At 49.5% G+C, this 15992-nt stretch overlaps 1 protein-coding gene across 27 annotated transcripts in view; it reads left to right on the forward strand.

Annotated features, from left to right (window-relative positions):
- The window catches only part of ATG7 (autophagy related 7), a 267942-nt gene that overhangs the window by 17715 nt on the left and 234235 nt on the right, over positions 1-15992 (forward strand). For 11 of the 27 annotated variants that reach the window (XM_027957764.2, XM_060402639.1, XM_042236667.2 and 8 more), the window contains exons 2-4: positions 5629-5798; positions 6261-6315; positions 14435-14552. In XM_027957764.2, the coding sequence (XP_027813565.1) occupies positions 5639-5798; positions 6261-6315; positions 14435-14552 (333 nt within the window). In that variant the 5' untranslated portion in view covers positions 5629-5638. Of the gene's footprint in view, positions 1-1889; positions 2056-4470; positions 4618-5625; positions 5799-6260; positions 6316-14434; positions 14553-15992 lie in introns of all 27 variants that reach the window. The other 16 variants (XM_027957767.2, XM_060402636.1, XM_060402626.1 and 13 more) reach the window with 6 other exon arrangements.

The raw sequence follows: 15992 nt of genomic DNA on the forward strand, positions 1-15992 counted from the left end.
TTTACTATTTGGCTCTGTTCAGAAAAAGCTTGCCAACCCGTGTTCTTGTCTGACCACCTGTGCAAAATGGCCTGGCAAATGATTGCCTGATGCGTGCTCGAGTACTCCCACTAATGGAAAACGCATCATCTTTCTGGTCCGCCTGCTTCCTGTTTGGACAAGTCAGGTTATCACTCTTAAACTCTGCCCAGTTCTTGCCTCCTGATTGTTCAGTTGCTCAGTCATATCCGACTCTGCGACCCCATGGACTGTAAGACGCCAGGCTTTCCTGTCCTTCACTGTCTTCCAGAATTTGCTCAGATGCATGTCCATTGAGTCAGTGATGCCATCCAACCATCTTGCCTTCTGTTGCCCGCTTCTCCTGCCTTCAGTCTTTCCCAGCATCAGGGTTTTTTCCAGTGAGTCAGTTCTCCACATCAGATGGCCAAAGTATTGGAGCTTCAGCGTAAGCATCAGTCCTTCCAGTGAATATTCAGGGTTGATTTTCTTGAGGATTGACTGGTTTGATCTTCTTGCTAGTCCAAGGGACTCTCAAGATTCTTCTCCAACACCACTGTTCAAAAATATCAATTATTCAGTGCTCAGCCTTCTTTATGGTCCAACTCTCACATCCATACATGACTACTGGAAATAGCCTTGACTAGATGGACCATTGTTGGCAAAGTACTGTCTCTGGTTTTTAATATGCTATCTAGGTTGGTCATAGCTTTTCTTCTAAGGAACAAGCGTCTTTTGATTTCATGGCTGCAGTCACCATCTGCAGTGATTTTGGAGCCCAAGAAAAAAAAGTCTGTCACTGTTTCCATCATTTCCCCATCTGTTTGCCATGAAGTGATGGGACTGGATGCCATGATCCTCATTTTTTGAATGTTGAATTTTAAGCCAGCATCCATCCATTGGCTCTTTTGGGGAGAAGAAAGCTGTTAGTTCATGTCAGCAGGTTTTGAGTGCCTAATCTATCCTAGGCACTGTGCTGAGTGCTAGAGAAAGATAAGTAGGACAAGGTTCTTGCGTCAGGGTTTTCCATGTCTTATTTCTCTGAACCAAAACAGTTGAACTGGTCTTCTCACCTGTCTCTCATTCCTTCTCTTCTTGCCATTGGGTCAGGGCTTTTCTCTTTCCTTATTTTACTTCTTTCTGTGTTACTATCTCACATTAGACAGTACAAAACCCCAAAGGCAGAAAGGACACACAGTGAAAATCAGTCTGTCCACTGCCCTGTCTCTGACCCCTGGAACTTCTTTCCTGGGAGGCAACCACTATTACATGCGTCCTGTGGGGACCTAATGGTGAAGAACAGCACTATCACAATGGTTAGGTCCATTTGGACAGGAACTTCTGGAAAGTACCACAGGGTAGTGTTTTTTGAGCTCTTAACTTGTTTAAGTTGCTGAGTGTGACCTAGTTTTATTTCTGCTGCTGCTGCTGCTAAGTCACTTCAGTCGTGTCTGACTCTGTGCAACCCCATAGACGGCAGCCCACCAGGCTCCCCCGTCCCTGGGATTCTCCAGGCAAGAACACGAGTGGGTTGCCATTTCCTTCTCCGGTGCATGAAAGTGAAAAGTGAAAGTGAAATTGCTCAGTCATGTCCGACTCTTAGCGACCCCATGGACTGCAGCCTACCAGGCTCCTCCATCCATGGAATTTTCCAGGCAAGAGTACTGGAGTGGGGTGCCATCACCCGAGTTTTATTTCTAGAAAAGCCTAAAATTGGTAAGTTTGGGTGGTAGATGCAGAGGGTTCGTATTGCTTGACATGCATCTGCGTTATTTCAGGTAACTCCTCACTGGATATTTTGGTTACCACTGGGTCTCTTCTGCTGCTGGGACTCTTGTTCATTACAGTTTCAAGTAATGAGACTGTACTCAAAGCCTTTCCTCTTTCACCAGAAATGATGCAATCCCATCTTGTGTGAAACTCTTGGGTTTCACATCCTGAATAAAACGTTGACGATCAGTGGAAATAAGCTGTCGGCTTTGTAAGCTGAGCTGAGGCCTCAAGTCTCTCCTGCACCATTTGGGATTATCCGGGCAAGCCTGACCTTTCAGGACGCAGGTACTGTTTGTGTCTAGGTTGGTAACACATGAATGACTTTGCCCCTGGGACTCACTTCCTCCTCCTCCAGGATTCCCTCCTGATCGTTACGTCTTAAGTCTTCCCTTCTAGTTGAGGGACAGTGTGACATAGACGTTGCACGGCTGCTAGGTGTTACCTTTTTACTCGAGTATCCTGTTCAGATGTTTCCAGCAGCTTCCTAATCACCCGTTGGCTGGCGTTGCTTAAGACCTTTCCATCACCCTAGCCAGTAAGGCAGCACTTCAGCGGCTGGACACCAGCCACATCCTCTTGTGAAATGGGCTCTTGGGTTCTGTTCAGAATTTCTCAAAGACCAAATATGTCAGAAATGAAGCCTGGGCCTCTGATTTGTTTTAATATTATTTATTTGGCTGTGCTGGATCTCATTTGTGGTGTGTGGGAGCTCGGAGTCTTAGCCACTGGACCCCCGGGGAAAGCCCAGCAGTGTGCCTCTTAATGCAGATTACTTTCTAGCCCACTCTCTTCTGTGGTCCTCCCCTTTTTCCTGGCTGCTCAAGTGCTGTATGGAATAGAATTTTCTCTTTTGTCTTTGGCACTGGTAAAATTTCATCTTGGTCACCTTTGATGCCCTGGAGAAGGGACTGGCTGCCCACTCCAGTATTCTTGCCTGGAGAATTCCATGAACAGGGGAGCTTGGCAAGCTACATTCCATGGTACTTCAACATCTTGGTGATGTTAGTAGGTCATCAAAATGGGTTACTGTCGACTTTCAAGACTAACTTGCGGTTGATTGTGAAGTATGTGTAGGGGTCTGATGCCCCATCCCACAGAGGATTTCCGATGAGATCTATTTGTATTGCTGTTCTGCTGGGGTGTTGATTCTTATCTCTCTGAACGTCAGTGCCATCTTCTGTGAAACCGGAACTGTCACTTCATAGGACTTTGGGGAGGAAATAATGCAGGCGCCCACCCCTGCCGCAGTGCCTGGCCCCAGCCTGTGCTTTGTAACTTCCACTTTCATCTCGTGGCGGAGGACTGTTGATCCTCTAGCATGCAGTGGTTTATTGGATGTGAGAGAGAGAAGAATTGAAGATGACTTTGAGGTTTCTTCATGGCTATATGGTGGTGCTGTTTAATAAACTAGGACATATAGGAAAATGGACACAGTTTCAGTGAAAGGAACATTCAGTTTTCGATTTGTCAAGCTGAAGATGCCTGTGAGAAATTCAGTTTCAGCCTTTAGAAGACACTTTAATATATAGTTGGAGGTTAGCTCTAGAAACACCATCCTGGGATTCATTGGCATCTAGATGGAAATGGGTGTATAAAATGAAAAACTTGCTTTGGGGAAAGCTTAGACAAAGGAGAGGGCTGAGCACGGAAGCTTTCAGAAGCCAGCAGTAGCAGGAGAACGCCAGCTGTGTTGTGGAGGGGCAGAGAGAAGGGAGCGATGAAGAAACCCGCAGAACCAAGCAGGCGACTGTGAGGGTGTTCCATGCCAGTGTCGCTCACAGGGTGGGCCCCAGGCTGCCAGCATGAGAGTCTGTTTCTCCACTGGGGCCCTGAAGGGACAGTGCCCGGGACCCACAGACTTTTCTGGGCTGTGTGAAGACTGGAGTGACCCCAAAAGGTGAACATTCTGCAAGCGCAAAGCTATGAAGAGCCTTTTAGACAAAAGCCAGAGCTGGTTTCATATGGGCCCAGGGTGCATTTAAATGGGTTCGAAATGGCTTGGAGGTCGCCGTGTCTGCCTGTGTGTGCATGCTCAGTCCTGTCCAACTCTTTGCGACCTCATGGTCTGTAGCCCACCAGGCTCCTCTGTCCATGGGATTCTCCAGACAAGAACACTGGAGTGGATTGCCATTTCCTTCTCCAGGGGATCTTCCTGATCCAGGGATCGAACCCATGTCTCCTGCATTTGGCAGGCCAATTCTGACTCCAGAAGTAAGAGTGCTGCTGTCCTGAAGGCTTCAAGATAGCATCAAACTCGAATCAGGATCCCCCCGGGGCACCGGTCCCTGCCACCCTCTCTGTCCTTTCTCCCCCAACCCGCCACCACCACCCCCCCCCACCCCCTAGCAAGTGGATCCGAGGCATGTTCATTTTTTAATAAGCCCAACAGGAGGTGGAAACACTTGTTCAGTGCTGGCTGGTGTGAAGTAGCGCATCCAGGCCAAGGCCGCAGCGTGCCCAGGCCCTGCTCGGAGCCTTCCCCCTGCTCTGACCTGCCCGCGCCGCCTCCGCCTGGTTTTTCCCGGGTTTAGGTGGCGCTCACTTGCATTTTACCATGTAACTGCTATTGCACTAGAGCTCCTTGTCTCTGATAGCCAACATGTTTAGAGAACTGAAAGGTTTTAAAAAATCTTGGCTCAAAACTCACGCAGAACCTCTCTAAGTAGACATGACCTGTCTTCTTCTATTTGTCCCCTCTAGTGTGACTGCTCATACATCCCACTGCAGGCATACTCATCTGTCTCGGGGCAGTTGGAGACTCAAGTGACCTCATCACCGTGTGCCTTTGGAACTGCAAGTTCCTCTGGGGTTGTGCTTCCCCCCATACCACCACCCCATCAGCCCCAGGTCTGTGTCCCCTCCCCGCCCACTCACGAGAGTGTGCAGGGGACATAGGGTATTACATTGAATGTACGCCTGCTGGCCGGGACGGTCAAATTTATTTGATGATTTGAATCGGTGATGCCGTCCAACCATCTCATCCTCTGCTGCCCCCTCCTCCTGCTGTCAATCTTTCCCAGCATCAGGGTCTTTACCAAGGTCTTCACTTCAGGTGGCTAAAATATTGAAGCTTCAGCATGAGTCCTTCCAATGAATATGCAGGGTTGATTCCTTCAAGATTGACTGGTTTGGTCTCCTTGCAGTCCAAGGGACTCTCAAGAGACTTCTCCAGCACCACAGTTCAAAAGCATCAATTCTTACGCACTCAGTCTTCTTTATGGTCCAGCTGTCACATCCATACATGATTACTGAAAAGACCACAGCCTTGACTATATGAACCTTTGTCAGCAAACTCATGCCTTTGCTTTTTAACACACTATCTAGGTCTGTCAGCTCTACCCTAATACAAAGTAAAAAAATAAAATTAAAAAAATAAAGTAGATTATAGTAAAGTGCAAATTTCCTGAATTTGAAGGATAAAATGTGAGATTTCGAAGCAGTTTTGATACCATGGTTTGGGTGGGGGAACTTCTTCATCCTTCCTGGCTGGGGTGCTCAAGCGCTGCCTCACTGAGAACCCTGACAGTTGGCGCTGGTCACTGGCTGGACTTCAGGTTTTTGTGCTGGTAAAGTTCCCTGGGGTCACACAGGATGGCTCGAAGAAGGGATAACACTAGCGCATCAGTCAGACCAGCCTGTGAGAAAGAAAGATGCCCCGAAGTGAAGGCCCGGGAGGTCCGTTGTGTCGCCCAGAGGCTGACTGCGGCAACGTGGCCAGGAGCCTGGGGTTGATTTCCAAAGCTATGTCTTCAGGCAGCTTCTCAGCCTCTGGTCACTTTCTGTGTCTCTGTGTCAAGTGTGGTTACAAATGGCCTTTCTCAGCGTATCCTGTGCATTGCCGTGATTTGTTTCTAGCAGGCGATAGCGAATGGCGGCAGCTATGGGGGACCCCGGCCTCTCCAGATTGCAGTTCGCCCCCTTCAGCAGTGCCTTGGATGTTGGCTTCTGGCATGAGTTAACCCAGAAGAAGCTGAATGAGTACCGGCTAGACGAAGCTCCCAAGGACATTAAGGGTTATTACTACAACGGTAGGCAATCGGAAATTCCGTTCTTTTCTCTTACCTTCTCTGCCCAGTGTAGGGTCAGCTCTCCTTCGGAATGGGATGTCCGTGACTTTTACCATTAATGGTATCCCCTGGTTTCTACTTTACTTCCTGACTTTTGGACCCATGTTCATTTCTTTTCTCCTTATTGGGAGAAGAAAGGGAGAAGCCAGTGTATTAATCGGAAGAGTTAATACCCATCACTGAGTATTGCTGGGGAAGGGGATTAGAAACATTTTCCCCAGTGAATCTTTGCGTTAATATTCTTGGCAAATACCTTGGATTCACAAAAGCCGTCATCTGCTGCTGAGTCCATGTTCAGCTCGGGTGGCTGGAAATTGGATGGGGCCCTTTGGGCTTCACCAGAAGAGAGTGATCCACAAATGTTTTTGTTGCAAAGGCTGCTGTGACTAACTCATGAGTGAACATGTAAATGCTTCCTTCCAGGTGACTCTGCAGGGCTGCCAGCTCGCTTAACACTGGAGTTCAGTGCTTTCGACATGTGAGTATTTTTTGATCAGAATCTAAAATAGAGAATGCTGATTTTTGCAAGGAATGAGGGTTCTTAACCTTCATTGTAGGTGGGCCATGGGGCGATCCCCAGAAGTTTCCGAGAGCAGGGCTAGCATCTCATGGTTCTGTTGTACCTCCCACGGCATGGAGACAAGTGCTAGGTGCTCAGGGCTGTCTGGTTCACTTTTTCAGCACGTATTTATCACCTGTTAGGTGCAGCAGTGAGCATTTATTAGACTACTTCTATATACAAGTTACTGTGCAACAGCATTGTAGGGATGTACAAAGAAATGTGACATAATGTCCTCACAGAGGTGCCTTTGACTGATTGGGGACCGTGGGGGAGTTGCTGGAGAGAAGAAACACATTTATTGAGTTAATTACTGACTTATTTTCTAGAGAGAATCCTTTCAGACCTACCAGGTGTGGTTTTCTTCCCTTTCACAGGTGAGGAAACCACGAGTCCAAAGGTGAAGTGACTTACCCAAGTCATTTAGACATGGCTAACTTTAGGAAACAAGGGTGAGAGAAAAGTGACCTGTATTTCTGAGGTTGAAGTCTGAGTAGCTGCGGGCAATTTCCTATTTTCTGTAGAAACCGAGAAGCCAGGAGGTGGATGTAGTTTGGGGAGGAGGTAGATTTGGTTTAGGACATGTTGAGTTAGAGCTGACAGAGCCCAGGCTGTAAGATAGGAAGAGGCTGTAGCGTGAGGGGAAGGAAGGGCAGAGATGCAGAACTCGCCAGAGAGACGTGACTCGCTGGAGAAGAAGAGCCAGAGATGCTGTTTTCAGCAAGGAAAGAGGGTCAGCAGCGGCAGAATCAGAAAGGCCAGAGCTCAGTGCTGCGGCCGCTGGAATTGTTGACTGGGTTGTGTGAGAAACTAAATTCTGCGCCTGGGGGCAGAGCAGAAAGCATGTTGAGAGGCTTTAAGATAACTGAGAGCTGGAGGATTACAGACTTCCAGGAGGGGGCCATCTTTTTCTGCTCCCTCGTGTGTTTGCTGTGTGAGTGGGGGATGGGGGAACATGAAGAGGTATTTGTAAAGACCATCTAAATATGGAGATAGTCAGATTCATTGTTGTTGTTCGGTCGCTCAGGCGTGTCCGACTCTTTGTGAACCCTTGGACTACAGCACGCCAGGCTTCCCTGTCCTTCACCATCTCCCGGAGCTTGCTCAAACTCATGTCCATTGAGTCGGTGATGCCATCCAACCATCTCATCCTCTGTCGCCCCCTTCTCCTCCTGCCGTCAATTTGCCCAGCATCACAGTCTTTTCTAATGAGTCAGGTCTTCGCATCAGCTGGCCAAACTATTGGGACTCCAGCTTCAGCATCAGTCCTTCCAGTGAGTAATCAGGGTTCATTTCCTTGAGGACTGACTGGTTTGATCTCCTTGCTGTTCAATGGTCTCTCAAGAGTCTTCAGCACCACAGTTCAAAAGCATCAATTCTTCATCATTCAGCCTTTGTTTTAGTTCGACTCTCACATCCATACATGACTACTGGAAAGATAACAGCTTTGACTTTGTGGACCTTTGTCGGCAAAGTAATGTCTCTGCTTTTTAATATGCTGCTTAGGTTGGTCACAGCTGTTTTTATGAGGAGCAAACGTCTTTTAATTTCATGGCTCCAGTCACTATCTGCAGTGAGTTTGGAGGCCAAGAAAATAAAGTCTCTCCCTGTTTCCACTGTTTCCCCATCTATTTGCCGTGAAGTGATGGGACAGGATTATGGACTGCAGCCCACCAGGCTCCTCCATCCATGGGATTTTCCAGAAAGAGTACTGGAGTGGGGTGCCATTGCCTTCTCCGTAGTCAAAGATTAGGGTATTTCAAATAAAGTCTCCCTGGAATTTGAAAACAAAAAATCTCTTCATAAGTCAATACATTTTATTCCTCTGTCACAATCAAATTGTGACACTAAACTGCGCAACTTGAATCGAAAATGATGTTAGTCTTTGTACCTTTAAAAGATATGTGTTGATGTTTCTTATTCCCTTCGGAGCTTTCTTGCTCCATAATAAATCCTTGTGACTGCGCGTCAAAGCAAAAAATCCTAGTCATCTCTCTTCTGCATCAGCAAAGACTGACTGACTTTTGGAGCAATCACAAAATAATGAGGAAAGTGCATTCGGCGTACAGTCTTAAATTATCTGAGGCTAATAAATGGGGTAGTGTAGTTCTAGTATAACCTGGAGGGTCCAGCATTCCTCACCAGCTGCCCTCATTCCTGTCTGTTTTTTGTTTTTTAATGTATAATTTGATTTATTTATTTATGGCTGTGCTGGGTCTTGCTGCTGTGCGGGCTTCTCTCTCGTTGTGGCAAATGGGGGCTCCTCTCTAGTTGTGTGGGCTTCTGATTGCGGGGGCTTCTCTTGTTGCAGGGTGCAGGCTCTAGGGCGCGTGTGCTGCAGTAGTGGCAGCCCGTGGGCTCTAGAGCACAGACTCAGTAGTAGTGGCACACAGGCTTAGGGCTTAGTTTTTCTGCAGCACGTGGGATCTTCCCAGATCAAGGATCGAACCTGTGTCTCCTGCATTGGCAGGCGGATTCTTATCCACTGAGCCACCAGGGAAGCCGGCTCCTGTCTCTTCTGACACTAGATGAAAGCTTATTATATTTTGAGTTTCAGTAATTTTATCCTTTGGCACAACTAATTACAGAAAAAAAAACAAACAAAACAAAACAAAACTATTCACAGAAGTTAGGCTTGATCTTGTTGCAAAATCCAGGTTTCTTAAACCTTACAATCCGGAAATTTTAGTTGAAGGAGATAAAGTCTGTGATCCTGTGGCTGTGGTTTTCACCCAGATGGCCCGATTTTCTTCATCATCGTTTGTCAGTTAGCTGCTGAATATTCACTGTGCGTGAGGCTCCACGGCAGGCACTGGGGGAGATGAGCGAGAATTACGACATGGGAGTCCTGGATTGGAAGCTTGATGGCTTGGAATCTGCCCCTGATTAACTGCCTTCCCTGGAATGAGTCTTTTTCATTTTCTCAGCTTCAGTTTTCTCATCCGCAGCTCCCAGCTTCTAAATGTTCCTTTCAGTTTTAAAAGTCTGATTTTCTTCCTTTCTTTTTTTTTAATTTAACTTTTTTGTAAAAGTCTGTGATTTTCTGACGCCCCCCTTTCTTAGGATGGCTGGTGCCATGGTCTAAACGTTGGTGTTCTTCAAAAGCACGTATGTTGTAAACCCAGGGCCCAAGGTTACAGTCTGAAGAAGTGGGCCTGTGGGACGCAGTGAGGGCAGGGCTCTCATGCATGGGGTTAATGACAGGAACCCCAGAGACCTAGCTTACCCCCTCCACCCTGAGAGGACACAGCTGAAGCGGAAGAAGCTCTTCGCCAGGAGCTGGTGCTTTGATCTTGGACTTCCAGCTTCCAGAGCCGTGAGGGATAAACGTCTGTTGTTTGGCAGCCCCCCAGTCTGTGGTGTGGTACAACCTCTGCTGGGGCAGACTGAGACAGTCAGGAAGTTTACTGAAAGCACTCGGAGCTCCTCTGGAGAAACGAGGTCTTTGTATCCACATTGTTTTTCTCATGATTGTTCTTTCTTTGCATTTATTGCTGAGCATCTGCGTGGGTTTGTAGGGAAAATCTCTGTGCATCTATTCATCAAACACTGAATGTTTCTTGTGTGCAGACGTGTAGGTGGTAGAAATACAAAGACTTAAGCAAACAGGGGACTCTGGAGGAGCTCTGCATGGAGGTGGAAGACAGGTATTAGCGTCACAGGGTATGCAGTGCTGGAGCAAACGTGGGGGGCTGATAGTTGGTTCAGAAATGCTTATTGATTGCTTCCACTGTGTCTTGATGATAGAATGTGCTGGGCCCTGGGCATACAGAGAAGCATAAGATGCAGTTTAGAGAGCTAACAGCCCGAGTCTTCATCTATAGATGCCAGGTGTACCTCAGCTTTGCACGGCACCAGAGAAACCCCTTTCACTCTGAGATCCCGGAAGCCAGATAAATCTCTACCAGCAGTTGGCATCACAGGATCCTGTTATCTACCTTGTTTCGGCTGAATTATCAGTCACACTTGACTGATCAGGCACCAACTGCCCTGCCCTAGAGGGAGCTGTCTTAGGCTGGCACACTGATGAACCAGCCCCCGATACGTAATGGCCCTAACACAGAGGGAGTCTGTTTCTTACCTGCTTAGTAGTCCAGGTGGGGGTTGGGGGCGGAGGTGGTCCAGTCTTTTTCTGTCTTGTGGCTCCGTCATCCTGGAGGGCTTGTGTGCTGCTGAGAATGGAATTGTCGCCTTCCGGTGGCATAAAAGAGGAGGCACAAGAGAACCAAAGTGAAAATCTGAGGAGACACACCCAGCTCTCTTAAAGACCCTTAATGGCCTGGATAAGCATGGGGTTGGGGGGCATGTATCACCCCACTCGCGTTCCATCAGGCAGAGCCGAGGCTTCACCGTCTTGTAGGGGAGGCTGAGACATGGTGCTGAACTACAAGCATCAGAGCATCACTTCTATATAAAGAGAGAAAAATAGACTTTGGTGGGCAGTCTCTGTATGGATTTAAAGCTGGTTAGAGAAAAAAAATTCCTTTGAGGAACATTTACCTAGTTATTTATTTTTAAAATATATAGCACCGTTTCAAAATGGTTTTTAATTAATTAATTTTTGGTGTGGTCAGTCTTCGTTGCTACAGACTTTCTCTGGTTGTGGCGAGTGGGGCTGCTCTCTGGATGTGGTGCTCAGGCTTATCCCTGTTGCGGAGCAGGGTCCGTAGGCACGGGGACTCAGAGGTTGTGGTACACAGGCTTAATTGCGCCGTGGCATGTGGCATCTTCCTGGACCAGGGACTGAACGGTTGTCCCCTGCATTGCCAGGCAGATTCTTAATCACTGGACCACTAGGGAATCCCAACATTTACCTAATTAGTGATAAGACATATTTTCCTTTTCTAAGCTTCAAGTTGGGCTTAGTAAGATAAATAGAAGGCATACCCTTGCGTTCAGAGACCTTAAACAGTAGCTGAGGAAATACAGCTCATTTGCTAGATCATCTGTGCAGGGCACGGGCCCTCTTATTCTCCACCATCTTGCCAGCACCTCACTCAGGTCTGACATGGACTGGCCGCTCAGGTAGCCGTTGGCGTCAATTGCAAGCAGTCTGAGGGCCTGGCTGTCAAAATGGGAAGTGGCATGGCTGGTGGAAAGGCACGCATGGGCCCCGATAGAGGACGCGATGAACAAAAGCTCAGAGATGGTTACAGAAAGCAGGAGATCATGCAGTCGGGCCCCTAGACTGAATGTGACTTAGATGCCAGAGCTCCCCTCAGGTAGATGAGACTGCGCACACGTGGTAAAGGCTTCTCTAGATTCGTTCCATCCCAGCCACCGTCACTGCCTGTCTGTTCTGGAGGATCTGGCCATGTGTCTGCCTTTGCCCAGGAGGTTCCATAACAGCTCTCAGACTTTCCTGAGTCATCACTGTGAGGCTGAGTGATGTTGAGGGCCTGGTGTCCAGAGAAAACGTGCCAGGCTTCAGGCCTTTGTAGGATCCTATGTTTTCCCCAGCTCGGGTTAGTGTGTTCACTAACTAGTTAGAGTTCACTGTAGGCTGTAGGACATGGGGAAGATGTCTAATTCTAGTTTTCTAAAATAGCTTTATTGAGGTATACTTTACATACCATGTGGACTTCCCTGGTGGCTCAGACGGTAAAGCGTCTGCCTACAATGCAGGAGACCTGGGTTCTACCCCTGGGTCGGGAAGATCTGGAGAAGGAAATGGCAGCCCATTCTGGTACTCTTGCCTGGAAAATCCCATGGATGGAGGAGCCTGGTAGGATACAGTCCATGGGGTCGCTAACAGTCGGACACGACTGAGCGACTTCACTTCACTTTATGTACCATACAGTTTACCCATTTAAAGTGCACAATTCAGCACGTCTTGATATGTTCACGAGGTGCAGCCGCCACCACTGCACATTTTTGCCACTCCAGAGGGAAGCCCTGCACCCTTCGCAGTCACTCCCCATCCCTCCCTTCTGCCTGTCCCCCTCGCTGGGCAGCCACGACTCTGCTGTCTGTCTCTATGGATTTGGCTGCTCTGGACATTTCACAGCAATGGCATCACAGCAAACTGAACTCATACATGTCCGGGCGCAGGATTTGGAAACTCTCTGGTTTCCAAGTTTAGGGCTCTTTCCAGTCCTCCTCTGAGCCACCTCTTTCTGGAACAAGTGGAACTTGAACCTGGAGAAACTACTGGACTGGCTTACCCTCCAACGATCACATTTTAAGTTCTTTCCTCTGGCCACCTCCCTGGGTGGAACTTTAAGCCTTGAAAAATGCTTCTCCTCTGAAAGTCTCCTCTGAGACTCACTAATGAGCTCACACGAGGGCCGATGTCCTAGCAGCTGCTTGAGTTCACATGCTTTAGTTTGCTCTCACAGCAAGGCTTCGGCCCAGCATTCGCACACCCAGGACATCTGGATGCTGGGAGGGAGGGTACCATATTCGATCAGAGCATCCTTCTCTGTTTCTGTAGCCATTTCATGAGGCCATGTCTGCGTGTAGAACCACGTCTGCCTGCAGAAGCCTGGTTTACCAGCTGCTGCGCTTCCTTTTTCTTCCCTCTCAGCCTAGTCTTATCCTTTTCTGATTTCTTTTTTCTCCTCAAGTCTGTCCTTGATGTCCTCATCTCACCCGAGTGAGGAATATTCTTCTATTGTCGCAGAGTGGTGACAGATACAGCCTATGAGCCACTGACTTATCAGCTCCCAGAGGCAAGCTCTGGCCTTTGGAAGTTGCTTCTCCCAGGACTTGGCATTTGAGCCTTAGAGACAGCATTTGGCAGAACCTCCTCACCCGTTGCACCCTCCACACCTGCTGAGGGTTTAGAGCTCTCTAAGCCCTCCTCCCCGAACCCCATTCTACTGAGACTCAGAAGGGAGAAACGCTGGGTCTGAAGAGCTGCCATCGGTGTGAGGAGTGAGCATCCTCTCTGCAGTGGTTGTGACCACAGTGTGCATCTTGTGATAAGATGACTGCTATTTTCAGTTAACAGCTGTAACCTCTGAAGGGCTTCCCAGGTGGCTCAGTGGTAAAGAACCCGCCTGCCAATGCAGGAGACGTGGGTTCGGTCCCTGGGTCGGGAAGATCCCCTGGAGAAGGGAGTGGCAACTCACTGCAGTGTTCTTGCCTCGAGAAGCCCATGGACAGAGGAGCCTGGCGAGCCACAGTCCGTAAGCTCACAAGGAGTCAAACACGGACTGAGCAACTCAGCCCCCACACACAACCTCTGAAACGCAAATTAATCGTTTCGGAGGTGACACCAGGTTTTCCCACATCTGGGTTGTGCTCAGAATCATCTTATCTTTCTTATCTCCTGACCTGGGTTACTCTGAGGCCCGGGGGGCTGGCGGGGAAGGGGACAGTGTAGAATGTGACACCCACGTGGCCATGCAGATGTCCAGCGTGCAGTGCAGTCAGGAGGAGGCGGCATGCCCCTGCCTTTGGAGAGCTTCCTGTCCCCCAAGGGGTGTGATTGTTGGTCTTGAAAACACTCTAAAATAACTATGCTCATGATCAGAGAGGGGGGGATGGATGGATGGCTTCCTGGAAGAGGAGGATTTGCAGCAGGGTGCTGAAGCCTGGGAGTGCTTGAGTGGGGAGTGGGCAACACAGACCCTTCGAGTCAACAGTTCTGAGTTGAGACCCCTGCCCTGCCTGTTATGTGACCTTAAGCAAGTTACTTAATCCTTCAAGAGGGAGAACAAACTCCTTTCAGAACCGAAACCTTATACCCAGGTTCAGTAGAAGCTCAGTAAATAAAATCTCTCTTTCAGTTTAAAGATGGGAAATAATTTTTTTAAATAGGAAAAGAGCTTATATCAGCGAGGGGGGTGGGGGCAGCGGAAAGACAGCATGCGGAGACATTAGGGGAAGGGGAATAGAGAGGCTTTTGGGGGTAGAGTGCACGTTTTTACTCTTGAAGCAGTGATATTCGTCATTTTCCAGAGAAATGTAAACCAGCCTTCTCTTTGCCCTGTAGAGCACGGTCCTTGTCTCTGACTGTCTTCTGGTTTGTTTGTTGTTTGCTGGCTCTCCGCGTCCCATCTGTGCCCATTAACCACGTTTCTTTCATGCCCAGGAGTGCGCCCACCCCAGCCCGCTGCTGTCCGGCGGTCGGCACACTGTATAATACCAACACACTCGAGGCTTTCAAGGCTGCAGATAAGAAGCTACTTCTGGAAGAAGCAGCAAACGAGGTTAGCTGGGAAACGCGATGTACCCGTTGTCTTGTCCATGGTCCCGTGGGCACATGGTCGCAGACCAAGTGTCTGACTCTGTCACAGAAGCTAGCGTGTACCCGGTGCTCAAGCTGCTCAGGGCCTTCTGCAGTGATGGGTGGGTCAGGGAGGAGACAGCCAGGCTCTTGCCTGAGGAGAAGGTCACAGCAGAGAAGGGACGCACTCGCCGGCCCTCCCCAGTTAGCTCAGCCTCTCTGAGTGCGCCGGCTCCGTGCCTGTGTCTCATGGATTTGGGTTCTCTGTTCCTAGTGCCCCCCGAAGAGGCTTTTTAGTCCTCACTGCTGTCAGCTGTCAGAGCCCATCATGTCTCCCCCGCGCCCTCAGGGCTAAATGGAAAGGCCCCGTGGGATAGCCCGGCCCCCATGGCCCCGTGGCCTTCCGTCCCATCTCCCTTGCCCTCACCGTCTCTGACCACTCACGGCACATCAGGGAGCATTCCTCCCTTCACCGCTTTCTGTGGCCCCTTCTCCCTGGAACTCGATGTTTTTCTCTGCCTTGAGTGTCCTTCCTTTCCTTAGTCACGTCTGAGTTAGTGTGAGGAATAAGTGGGGGGCGGGCGGCTTATCCCTGCCCTCTCTGCCACCCACATCATCGATGAGCTTCACCCCAGTGAGTCTTAGTTATGTGGGCGCCGTGGTCAGAGAGGGGCGTCCCCTTCCTCGGGCCTGAGGAAGACGTCCGTCCCGCCCCTCGTGATGGGGGCGATGGTTGCTTTCCTCGGCCTGCGGCGTGACTGCTCATGGGCTCCTGCGTGTTTCAGAGGCCATCTCGAGAGAGCGGGTCAGGAGAGTGGGTCTCAAGAGAGTGGGCCGGGTCTTAGGCTGTCATTGGAAACAGCAGGCTGCTCCCCACGGGAATCCCAGCCCTGTCCCGTGTCCGGGGCTCAGCCTCCCCTTCGGTTTGTCAGAAGCGGGGCCCGCTCTCCTGGGCTCCAACTTCTCCAAGCTCGTTGTTTCCGCAGCAGGACCTTCTCTCTGCTTGTTTCCCTCTTCCGCTCGTGTGTGTGCCGGGGTTTCTGGTGGCACAGCTGCTGGTTTGCTTAGTGGCACAAAGTTTAGCCGCTGGTCTTAGTTCCTGAAACGTGTGACCAGGGCCCCCTTCTGCTTCCAGTCACAGCCCTTCCCGAGTATCCATAGACTTGATTTTTTTTTTCTCTTCAGGGAAAGATTATCCCAAATAAGGCTTTTAAGAAATGCCCTGTACATAGTTCAGATCACGGCCTCTGGAGCCCATCCCTGGCTCCTTCCTGGCGCCTGTCCTTAGCCGAGGTCAGGGCTTCTCCCAGGTACTGTCCGCCCGTCTGCGAGATCCCCTGCTGCCTGGCGGCATACAGACATGGGTGCCCGGCTCTCTCCCAGGCTCTTAGCTTCTGGAGGGCGGGGACTGTGCCTCTTATTC

The sequence above is a fragment of the Ovis aries genome, chromosome 19 (assembly GCF_016772045.2).
Source record: "Ovis aries strain OAR_USU_Benz2616 breed Rambouillet chromosome 19, ARS-UI_Ramb_v3.0, whole genome shotgun sequence".
In the NCBI taxonomy this organism is placed as follows: Eukaryota; Metazoa; Chordata; class Mammalia; order Artiodactyla; family Bovidae; genus Ovis; species Ovis aries.